Source organism: Phoca vitulina, unplaced genomic scaffold (assembly GCF_004348235.1).
Source record: "Phoca vitulina isolate PV1807 unplaced genomic scaffold, GSC_HSeal_1.0 scaffold21, whole genome shotgun sequence".
Lineage (NCBI taxonomy): Eukaryota > Metazoa > Chordata > Mammalia > Carnivora > Phocidae > Phoca > Phoca vitulina.
Genome location: NW_022589724.1, coordinates 27,965,546 through 27,977,767, shown reverse-complemented (window position 1 = coordinate 27,977,767; position 12,222 = coordinate 27,965,546). Strand labels below are relative to the sequence as shown.

At 51.7% G+C, this 12,222-nt stretch overlaps 1 protein-coding gene across 1 annotated transcript in view; it reads right to left on the bottom strand.

Moving 5' to 3' along the window:
- Positions 1-5,485: 5,485 nt before the first annotated feature.
- ASS1 (argininosuccinate synthase 1) overlaps positions 5,486-12,222 on the bottom strand; it is a 50,632-nt gene continuing 43,895 nt past the window's right edge. Inside the window, exons 14-16 of the mRNA XM_032418415.1 lie at positions 11,072-11,228; positions 7,238-7,303; positions 5,486-5,768 (exon numbers count right to left, since the gene is read on the bottom strand). Coding sequence (XP_032274306.1) covers positions 5,723-5,768; positions 7,238-7,303; positions 11,072-11,228 — 269 coding nt within the window. The 3' untranslated portion in view covers positions 5,486-5,722. The remainder of the gene's footprint in view (positions 5,769-7,237; positions 7,304-11,071; positions 11,229-12,222) is intronic.

Here is a 12,222-nt window from a genome sequence, read left to right as displayed (position 1 = left end):
TAGAAACAGTAGTAAAATAACAACTAAGCTGGGATGGGAGAATTCATTCATTTAACATAGTTTCATTGAGAACCTCTTATCTGTGAAATCCTGGGCTGGGTGCCAGGTGCTAGAACGACGGGCACAGTGCTCACACTCGCACACACTGCTCTCAGGGAGCCTGCAGTCTGCAAGGTAGATGGAACCCATCCCAGGAATGAATGTCCAGGGCTGCGCATTTAGGGAGAGCTGGAGGATGTGCCCCTCCACCTCGAAGGATAAGAAAGTGGCATTTGTCAGGGTCCAGGGCTCATCTGCTCAGAGCCAGTGACCACTGACAAGTAAAATGCAAAAAGTCAAATTGTCACAGGCCAAACACATCAAGAGAGTGCCTTTTCCCTTGCAGGCATGCTACATGGGCTGACAACCAGGGTTGGAAACCAGGAGCCTGGACGCCCGCGGTTGCTGCATCATGAAGTGCCCCTGCGGGGCGGGCACTGTGATTATCTTGGTTTGTAGCTGAGGACACTGAAGCCAATGAGAAATACTAAGGAGGTCACCCCAGGTCACTGGTTAGGAAGTGGCAGAGGCAAGATTCGAACTCACGTCTGAGTTCTCCTTTCCCCTCCTTTTCTCACCATGATTGTGAAGCTCCCATGGTGTAAAGAAGGAGGAGAAAGGGCCTTTTGAACTGCCCACCCAGGGTGCACATAAAGGGCAGTTTTTATTTGCAGTGACCAGCTTCCATGATGCTGCCCCACCTCTTGTGTGGATCAGGGATGGAGACGAAGCTCTGTCCCAACAGCCCACCGTGTGCCCCCGGGGGTCCTCTAATATCCCCAGGAGGAAGGACCCATTATGATCCCATCCTACAGATGGAGAAACCAAAGCTCAGGAGGGTGAAGTACTTACCCAAGTTCTTGAGGAGCCAGAGGAGTAGCCAGGATTTAGTATGGGTAGCCCATGTCTGGCACCTGAACTGCCCCCATGGCCCCATTCCACCTGCCTCGTCCACAGCTGCCTCGTGAGAGTCCTTTGCTCCATTCTGGCTGGCTGCCGTCCTCGCCCGCCAGAGGCTGTTTCCAGCCAGTGCTTTCCTGGACCATGCTCTTCCCCATCCTTTCTTTAACACTGGCTATCTTTCCTCCGTGCATTAAAAACATTATTTGTTTTTTTTTTTTAAAGATTTTGAAACCATCAGCAAACAGACCGCTTGGCCACACCTGCATGCCCAGATGTGGCAGAGCTGTGTTATGGGAAATGCTAAGAGTCTAACATCTCAGTGTCCAAGCCACCCTACTCTAGATCCCTAAGGTGGTGGTATCCTCCCACTTTTCAGTGGAGTTTGGGTCCATGGTCGTGAGAGCAGGGGCAGTGTCATGTCAAGGTTGCAGGTAGTAGCTGGAATGAAGTAACAGGAGTGACAGGAGGTGAGTGAAAGCAGGACCTGGGCTGTGGGATGAGGATTGGATTGGAATGGATCCGGAATGTGTAAGCACCATTCCCTGTACTTTTAGAGCAGGGTTGGGCCCTGAACTGGGGGGAGAGGGAATCTGTGTTTCTGAAGTTCTTGGATGTGGCTTCTGAGCTAATGAAGACTGGGTAGATATGCACTCATTCAACAAATATTTACTGAGCACCTGTTATGGACCAGGCATGGTTTCAGCAGCTGGGACACAGCTCTGAATAAGACAGACCTGATCTCTGCCCATGTGGAGCTCCCTGTCCTGGTGGGAGAGACACACAACAATGCCCAGCATCTAATAAAAAATTATTAGGCACACAAAGCAAATTGATGCATAACAGGTCAGGTGATGATACATGATATGGAGCAGAGAAAGGCAGGTAAAGGGTATAGCAAGTGCCAGCTCGGGGCTCTATAACTAAGCGAGCCTTGTGGTTGTCTCAGGGAGGAGGCTCCAGGCAGAGCTGGTCTGTTTGGGGAACAGCAAGTAAGAGAGTGCGCTGGACAGAATGGGAGGGAGAGTGAAGGGAGGTGAGGAAGGGAGCTAGTAGGGAGCCAGATCATGAAGGGAATCACAGGCCATAGTAAATGTATCAATGATCTGTTTCTGCATAATAAATAATCCAGTGCAATAGAACTGAATGCAATAGAACCAAACTTTACTCGTTGTAATGAGCCTAGAGGTTGTGGTTCTGGATGATTCTTCGGCTGCTCTTGTGTGGGATCATTCAGACAGCTGCTGTCATCTTACGGCTTGACCCATGCAGTCACACTTCTGTGTCTGGTAGTTGGTGCTGGCTGTAGGAAGGACTTTGGATTTTATGCTGAGTGAGATGGGAACCATGGTGGAGACAGCAAGGATGAGAAACGATGTGATGTACGTAAACTGAGAGGAAAAACTGCCCCAAATGTTCCAAATTTGATAAAAATCCACAGGTTCGAGTTCAATGAACCCCAATAGAATAAACATAAGAAAACCATAACAACACATAATCAAGTTGCTGAAAATCAGCAATAAAGAGAAAGTCTTAAAAGCAGGCAGAAAAAAGAGACATTACAGCAAGGGACAAACAATGATATGTTTTTAGTTACATTGATCAAGAAAACACAAGGACACAAATTACCAAGGTAATTACTGAAAGAGGAACATCACTATCAATCCGAATACATTAAAAAGATAATTAGGAGCCTTTCCAGTGGTGATGACCTCCCCATGAGAACATGCCCCTCTCGAAGGACCTCCTCCACCCGTCCCGGGAAGAGGATAGAGGAAACACAAGAAGGAGCACCTGGTGCAGAGCCCCAACTCCTACTCATGGACGTGAAGTGCCCAGGATGCTCCACTGTCCTTTGCCAGCCTACAGGAGGAAAAGCAAGGCTTCCAGAAGGATTCTCCTTCAGACAGAGGCAGCGCTAAAAGCACCCTGAATCAAGATAAGTGGGAAACTATCCCAATAAACACATTTTGGAGGAAAAAAAAGAAAAAAGATCATAAGGAAATATCATGAAAGGCTTTATGCCCATCAAATTGGCAGCCTAAATGAAATGGGTAAATTCCTCCAAAGACACAAATTACCCAAAGTGACCCAAGAGGAAATGGACAACATGAATGACCCTATGTGAATCAAAGAAACTGAATTTATACTTTATTTTTTTTAAGATTTTATTTATTTATTTGAGAGAGAGACAGCACAAGCAGGGGGGAGGGGCAGGCAGAGGGACACGGAGAAGGAGACTCCTCGCTGAGCAGGGAGCCAGACGCCCTGCTCGATCCCAGGACCCTGGGATCATGACCTGAGCCCAAGGCAGACACTTAACAGACCGAGCCACCCAAGTGCCCCTTTAAAAGCTTTCCACCAAGAAAATTCCAGGCCCAGATGGCTTCACTGGTCAATTCTATCAAACATTGAAGAAAGAAACATTGCCAATCCTATACAAGGATAAATACAAAACATTCTTTTCTTATTTTTAATCGTTTAAAAATATTTGGCAATCCAAAGCAAAAGTAATAGCAACGTGCTGTGGGGTTTTGAAAAAAGTAATACCTACGACAACAAGAGCACAAAGGGAAATGTTCTAAGGTTGTTGTAAGATTCTCGTACACACATGAGGTGGTGTGGTATTAGTTGAAGGTAGACTGGGGTAAGCCAAAGGTAAACCCTAGAGAATCCACCAAAAAGGCAAAAAAAGTATAGTTAATAAACCAACCACCCAAAATACTCAAATTCAACAAAGGGCAGGAAAACAATTTAGATGTGGAAAAACTAAATCTACGAATGGGAAAAAGTTGAGTAACTTCGTTTTTTCCCCCCACTATAGCAGAATATTATGTAGCTGTTGTGTTTGAGAAGAGATTTAATGATGTAGGGAACCATTCATGATATAGTGTTAACATTTTAAAGCACAGTGCAACATCTGCTTTTAAAATACTTTAACCCAAAGAACTCTGCAAAAATATTCATAAGCATAGAAAAATATGACCATAAAGAAATACACCAAGTATAAGCAATGTTTGTAACTGGGATGCTAAGCTGATGGCTGATCATTCTCGCCATAAAATTTTATTTATTTTTTTAGTAGGATGCAGCCTATCATGATGATTAAGGACATAAACAACGCTTTGGGGGTCAGCCAGGCCAGGATTTGGTTCTTGGCTGTCTTCTTGCTAGCTGAGTGACCTTTGGCAAATCAATTTCTCTGCATCTGTTGTCTCCTCTGCAAAATGGAAATGGAAGTGTCTACCTCACAGTGTTGTTTTGGAGATCAAGTGAGATAATGTGAATAAAGTGTACAGCAAAGTAGTTGGCAAAATTAATATTGAATAATTCATTTATAACTTCTATCATCAGAGAAAAATACGTTTTCAAGACAAAACTTGTTTGGAAAGAAACCCTCATTGACAAAGGCAGTAGAGTGTTCAGAACCAGGGCAGGACACAGAGTAACCAGCATTCAAGTTTTCCCAGGAAAGATCTTCTGGTTGCAAGTATCAGGAACTCCCTCATCAAGCTTAAGCCCTAAATGACAATTGGTTATGAGAACCCCAGGTGTCTTACAGAATCCAGATTGAGAAATGCCACCATTAATGCCACCAGCACCCGGGTGCCTGATTGGCTCAGTTGGTTGTCTGACTCTTGATCTCAGTTCAGGTCTTGATCTTGGAACCTGAGTTCAGGCCCTGCATTGGGCTCTGCAATGGGCATGGAGTCTCCTTAAAAAAACAAAACAAAAAACCCCACAAAACACGCCATCAGCACCATGGTTCCTACCAGGATGGGCACTGGGATTCTAAACCTGAAGCCCACTCTTCCCTCCTTCCTCCTGCCTCTTTCTTCTCCCTCTGCTTTCCGGGCAACCGGGCATCCTATCTGGCCCAAGTGTACCTGTCCTCGCTTCTGGCTATTTGTACCCCCCAGTTCCTGGGAGTGAGATTCTGATTGGTCCAGCTTAGGTCAGGTGTCCAGTCATGATCCAATGAACTCTGACTGAGGGGGCGGAGTCATTGTGCAGACATGGCCGCTTTAGGTTGGTGGAGGAGCAGTAGCGGGAACCTTGTAGGCCAAGTGGCCTCCCCCAAGAGTGTCCGCTAAATTTTGTGCCTGTCCTTTTCTGTTCTCTGCCAGGTTTTTCTTTACTGGGGGCTCCTCCTCCTCCACAATTTAGGGTACTTAAGGCTACTGTGCTGTGGTGGGGAGCCTCTTGTGGTCAGTCATGGCCGCCATTCCCAGTTCTCTGTGGGCAATGGTAGGACAGCTCTCCTGCATGTCACCCAAACTCTCCTTGGTTCCCCTGTGACACGGCACGGGGCCACAGTCGGTGACAAAATGCCAGGCTCTCAGGGGGGCATATCTGGATTCCCTGGTTTTCGCTGGGGGAGAGAGCCTCCGATCCTTCCAGAGAAACAGGTTCCCGAGCAAAAGGTGGCTTTGGCAGCGCTTAAATCAGAAAACACCAAGGTTGGACTAAGAAGAGCATGACTGGCAACACACACACACACACGCCCCCCCCCCACCCTCTCTGCAGAAATAAAGAAACGGAAGACTCATGTATCTTTTTTTAATTGTCACTTTACATCTCCCCACTGCAGCCGCCTCCACCCTTCCCTCCGATGACCACTTCGGCAGGCTACAGGGGAGCAGGGAACAAAGCTGGGGCCTGGTACCCCCACCAGGCTGCCAGCCTGGGAGAACAAGTCACAATTACAAATTATCACAACAATTAGCGCCTGTACTTGGGAGATGGGCAAATGAGGAGGCCCAGCTCCTCATTGTCAGCCGGTCTATTTGGCAGTGACCTTGCTCTGAAGGCGATGATATTCCTTCAGCCTGTAAACCAGATTGAAAACAAAGAAAAATGTAAATTAACAATAACATGCACTCCGTTCAATTAATTCAGGCAGAACCCGGGTGGCGGGGGCAGCTGTTAGTTAAGATGTGTGTGAAGTTGTCTTTTTTCTCCCCCTCTGTTCCCGCTCCTGCCCTGGCCCCTCCTGCCCTCCAATCAGGATAATGTAATTAATTTATCTTTGGGGGAAAACATTGCTTGGTATTGTTGAAGACAAAGCATTTAACTGGCAATGGGAGAAATGAAGAGGCCATTATGAAAACCCGATGTGTTTGGAGCCATTTAAAAGGGTTTATAGTCATAAAACACAGAGGGCGAAGGAGGCGGGAGGGGGGGATGTGGACATGATTGTTGGAGTGGAGAGCACCCCGGGAAGGTCAGCCGGATTCAGCGTCTCTCCCAGTCTCTCGGCTCCAGGGACGAGAGCCTGGCGTTGGGAGAAAAGGGTGGCTCTGTGCCCAGGACATGAGTCAGGGAGACAAGAGAGACTCGTGCCTTCTTCCCAATGCCAAGCCGGGAGAGAAGGAAGCTGGTGACACAGAACTGGGAGTTGGACAGACACACCTTCTGGACTTAGCTCCACAGCTTCCTAGCTGTGTGACTGTGGATGGCTTACTTAACCACTCTGGGCCTGTTCTGGAGTTGCAAATTTGTGTTAAGAATTCAATGGGACGACCCAGGAGAATGCCTGGAAGTGAGTGTATGGTAGGTGCTGGTAATAAATGACCCTGCTTGCCTTTGTGCGTGCCCCTCCCCTCCCCGGGCTACACCCGGGCTGAGCCCGTGAGCTCTTCCTGCAGGCCAGGGTCTGGGCTGAGTGCTTGATTTCCTGGGACTCATGCAAACTTATGCCACACCTGTGAGGTGGCTATGGTCAATATCCCCACTTGTGTTCCCAGGGATCCAGAAGGGATCAGAGGACCATCCTGCAGAGCCAGGATCTGAACCCAAGTCTGAGTGGCTTCAGATGACGAATGCTATCCCACTAGGCCATGGGCATCCACGTGGCTAGCTAGCATGGTTTCCAGCTAGACCTGCAGCTCAGGTATGGTGACAGGTAGGCACCAGGTGCCTTCTGGCCTGGTGACTTTCTGAGGTTCCTTTCTACCTCTGGGCCATTTGCCTTTCTAACCTGCCCAGGCAAGGGACTCCTAGTGGAGTCCTTCTTGCAGCTGGAGAGGGTGGGAGTGAGTGAGGCAAAGGGTAGGACCCAGAAACAGGGGACCCAAGCACCCAGGGCCCTGTGTGGCTTCCGGCTATGCCTTCTGCCCCTTTGAGAATAGGAGCAGGCTGGGCCCAAAGCAGACACTGAAGATGTTGTGGGCAGAGGGACGGGAAGATGGGGCTTCTCTAGGACAGGCCAGCAGTCGGAGCAGCTGAGGTCCCTATCAGAGCCTGCTGCCCACACCTGGGGGGTCCGAAGACCCCATCAGGGCCCAGAGCTGCTCACCTGAGGGAGTTGATATTGATGAACCCAGTGGCATCGACTGGCTCATAATCACCCTGCACGTTCATGCTGCAGAGAGAGAGTGAAAGGCTGTCAGCACGCCCCCAGGCCTCGCTTCCGATGTCGGGGATCTCTGGGGCTAGGGACGACAGCTCAGGCTCACGGGTAGCCGGGTTGGCCCACACTTTGGCTTCTCATTGCGTTTCTGTCCAATTCAGGAGCCCTACTATGGGCCAGGCACCGTGTCCAGGGCCGGATAGCAGGAGTCTCAGCCCTGCTACGGGAATGGGCAGGTAGGGTCCCGGCTCGGCCAGTGCCAGCCGGCGAAGTCCTCCGACGAACCAGAGAACTGCGTTTGTAAGCCGAGGACACATCTGTGAGCCAGCTCTGCCCTCAGGGCTGGGGTGGGGTGGGGGGGGGGGGGCTCTGAGAGAAATCTCCAGCAACAGCTGATGGCATCCAGTGGCCCGAAGGCCCGGGAGGCCACGGGGTGCACCCGGGACAGCCTCGGACTCGTGACAGCGCCCCTGAAGCTCTCAGCGCCCCCGGCACTGAGATCCATCCACAAACCTGGCACCTGCCCCACGCCGGCTGGCCCCGAGAAGGGCCTGCTCAGCTGCCACTGTTATAAACGTTTCCCCCATCCACAGCTGCCATCTTCCAGATTCGACAGCCTTCATCTTCTGGGCTGTTTTCACTTAGCTATTCTTCGAGGAACCCTTCCCAACCACAGTCCTCCCGGCCGGGGCTACGGCCGAGCTCTGCCAGCCTGCCCCGCCACAGAGCTTAGGGTACCCATTTCCGCTCGGTGAGCTTCAGGCTTTCACTTGTCAAATGGGCCTCTCAGTGTTATCACTGACTCCACAGGAACTGATGCGGCTGCCACACCATGACTCATGTCATTCATTCACTCATTCATTTATTCAGGCATTTATTAGGCACCTGTGGTCTGCAGGTGCTGGGGAAATAGGAGCAAGAAGGGAACAGGGCCCACGGTACGTGGGTGGGGCAGCAGACGTCAGCAATCAATCACCCATCTGCCTTAATCATGCCTGGGATAAGCTCTTTGAGGACAAGTTCAGGGCATTGTGGTCTCAGATCTGGCTCCGCACGGCCACCCTCCAAGCCTCTGGCGGGGAGGGGGTCCCTTCTCTGTTTCTCACGCGTCCTACTCTGAATCAGCCCCTTGTCCTCCTGTCTCCAGAACTCCAGCCTCAGGACAAAGCTGTCTCAAGGTTCTCGATGACAAGGAGGCGGCCTGTCCCCTCAGGAGCCTTCTCCGGAGAGGTGAGATTGGGGAGGAGGAGGGCAGAGGGGAATCTGCTATTTTTTTTCCCCCCCTGAGACCCTAAGGCTGTGCCTCTGGCTGGCTCTTTGTGGATTGTGGACTTTTGACAACAACAAGTAGGGTGTCCGTGCTCAGCGGCCCTGCAACTTGTTCAGGACCGTGGGCTCTGTCGCCCTACCCTCACCATGCCCCGGCCCTGACCTTCATAGGCCCAGGAAGCTGCACATGAACTCCCATACTCCCACCCCTTCTTTCCTCCTCCCCACCTCCGCTGGCCCCTCCAGGTCTCAGGTGGCGCAAGCCACCAGGAGCAGACCAGCAAGTCCCCTGTAAGGGGGAAGATGTCGGACCTCGGAAAGGCTGCCTCTTGGCACCCCTCACTGGGCAGAGAAAAAGCTGGACCAAACTAAAGCATCAGGCTCTGCAGCTCCCTTTTACAGACCTTGTTCTGGATGAGAAAGCTTACCCTGCCCCACACAAATCAAATCCTGGAACACGCTGCTACTGTCTGAATCACCCGTCCCCTTTGGAAGGACCCCTGTGCTCTGCTCAGGGAGAAGCCAGGGCTCAGAGCCCCTTCCAGCTCCCCTCCACGTGCATCTGCCTTTTCATCACCACTTCGCACGTGTCAAAACAAACTTTCCTGCTCCCCTCCCAGGACGCCGCAGCAGCCCCGGTAAAGAGGGGCCCACGTCCGGGGACACACTTGTCCCGCGCTCGAGGCTGCAGAAGAGTTCCCAGAGGTGTTTCTCGGGAGCTGAAAAACCTCTTTTTAAAATTGTGGTTTGGGGTGGTGGTGGGGGGGGTGGTGGAAAAAGAGTTTACAATGATTTTTTTTTTGTACCTCCCCTGATGGTCTACAGAAAACCTCTGTGCTTTTATTTTTGTTCATTCGAGTGGCTCTGACCTGCTCTATAATTACGTTACTTTCTACCCACTGTGCCACGGCATTTCCAGTTCTGCTACCTCTCACGGCTTCCTCGCTGGTCCCTGTGAGGCTGTCACTCAAGGGCTTTCAAGTCAGCGATGTAGAAATCAAAAAGAAAGGGGAAATGGTCGGAGACACAGTGAGAATAAATGCGCCTGCTTTTCTCTCTTTTTTTCCTTCCCCTTTTTACTTTCTTCATTTAATCTCCCTGAGTGAGGCTGTAAGGTTTAATGAAGGGTTGGGCAGATTATTAGAGGCTGCTGATTCGGAGGGGGAGGGAAGAAAGAGCCAGAGAGAGAAAGAGAGAAGATAATTTGACATTTACCCCGACTGATCTAAACTGATTCGGTTATATTTATGGCTTATAAAGTGTTTAGAAAGATGGAAGGGGGGAGAAGCTCAACGCGGTGAGGAGACGGGAAAGAGAGAAATAATATTGACCGCCAAACAAAACTCGCACGCTAATTCCCAACAGGCCTCCGCCGGGGCTAAGCTGGGCCTGGGACTTGAGTCAGGTGGGGCTGTCGGTCCCCACCTCTTGTGTGGCCAAGTGACCTCCAAAGTGGATGCCTTGATCCTCCATGGAGGCCACAGTCTCATGCACAAGTGTAGGTGCAGCTGAAGAGTCAAGGCTGCCTCTGACCCAGCCTGCCAGGGCTCGGCAGCCTGTCCCGGGGCCGTGGCAGCACCCTCGGCGTGGCCTCAACACCCCTCCTTGTCTCCCGCCCCGGCTCACTCTGACCCTCCCCTCCCCGGCCAGTTTCCTCCTGGCTTCGGAAAACCTCGAGATGTCTGCCACTCTGCCTTGTCTTCTACCCACTTCCTCCTCAATTCTAGTCTCGTGAGTCCAAGGGCTGACTGGATACTCTCCTGGTCTGTCTCCAAGATGGCTCACCCTCAAGGTGTCTGAGCCCAGATGTAGGATCTTCCTTCAAGAATCCCCTCAATTCAAGAATTGCCACCCACGTGTGCCCAGCTGCTCATGCCAGGCAATTCTATACCTCTTCATCTCCCTCCACATCCAAGCCCTTTCCATTCTTAACCTCTTAACCATTTGTCAAATCCTTCTGTTCCTCTCAATCCCACCTCACCTAAATCTATTCTCCAGAGCAGCCAGAAGGACCCTCGAAAGAAAAAGGTCTGATGGCTCCTTCCCTTTAAGATCTGGCTCCGGGACCCTCACGCTCTGGCCCCTGGCTCCCGGTGTTCTTGTAGTGCCTGGAATGTTCTGGACTCTTCCAAGGCCCAGAACCTCTGCCCGTGACCGTGTCCCTGGAAACTTCGCTGCTCCCTCTCTACCTGGTTAGCTCCTGTCCTTTGGAGGCCAGCTCAAAGGTGACTTCCTCAGGGAAGTTTCTCCATACCCATTACTATACCCAGCCAGACTATCCTGCACCTCCTCACAGCCCGACACTTGCCTAATTCTACGTTCAGGTGATCATTTGATTGGTGCCTTTGGAAGGTCCACAGGGGTAGAGGTAGCGTCGGTTCTCTTCACGACTGTCTCCTCCCCCCCGCCCCATACATGCTTAGGCGCATCTTTGTTGAGAAAGCTGGTCAGAAGGGACAGTGGCCATGACGGTCTGCTCCCCGGCCGGGGGGCCAGTGTGGGGGCACCTACCTCACCAGCTCCTCGTTGTAGAGGGACAGTGGGGACTCCCGGCCGAGGATGTACACCTGGCCCTTGAAGACAGACACCTGTACTTTCCCTTCCACGCGCTCCTGGGACTTGGCGATGCAGTGGCGGACAAATTCACACTCTGGGCTGTGCCAGAAACCTGTAGGGAGGAAACAGTGAGGGCGCTAGGGAGGCCCACTGTGCTGGGGCCTAGGATTGGGAGTATAGGGAGGGCACCCCGAGCCGCAGTCCATCATGGCCGACCTTGGGGGAGGGTCTTGCATCAGCTGCCTCAAGGAGCCCGCGTCCCTGTCCTGTGATCTTGCAGGTCTCTTGTGGGTAGGGAGGGGCCCTCCCTGCCCTAGCAAACAGTCACCTCCCAAGGATCAGGAGGAGGGGAGCTAACCCTCTGCCTCATGCCAGATATTCAGCACAATGGGCCAGGCCCTGGGAACACTGCCAGGAAGGGATGCTGTCCCTTGCCCACAGGGAGCTCAGTCTCCTGAGGATGGCAGACAGCTGTGGGGCAGGAGACCTCAGGTAAGACTCAGACAAGTGTGAGCCTGGGCTGAGCGACAGGAGCACCCAGCAGGGGCAGCTGGGTAGTGGCTCGGAGTCAGAAAGACCACGTGCTTGTGGCCTTCACCACTCTGTGCCTCTGATTCCCCATCTCCTGAGTGGGAATGACACAGTACCCCCTCCCAGGACCAGTGGGCTTATTGTGTGTGGAGGCCCCGGGTGTCCACATGCTGGCGTCCCGGCCAGGAGCCAGGAAGAGCCCCCCGTCCCCCCCCACCCCCATCTCAGACATCAGTAAACTGTCTACATGCTGCTAATATTTTCCTATGCAAATATTTGTATGTATGAAGCACAGGCTAAGCTCTTTGAATCGTCAGAAACAGCCTATGAGAAAAACTCTCTTCACCTCTCTCTTTTCTGAGTGAGCAAGTAAGGCTCGGGGAAGTTGAGGTTTCTCCAAGATCACACACCGGCTGCAGTGAGGGGCCTGGGGCCGGACCTACAGTAGAACAGCTCTGCCTCATATGATAATCTGGGAGTTTTCCTGTCTGTGGATGGAACATCCATCAGTATACAAGGTGCCTGGGAAATGTGCTACCCACCCCTCTTCAACCCCACTCTGTCCCCCAGAGGCC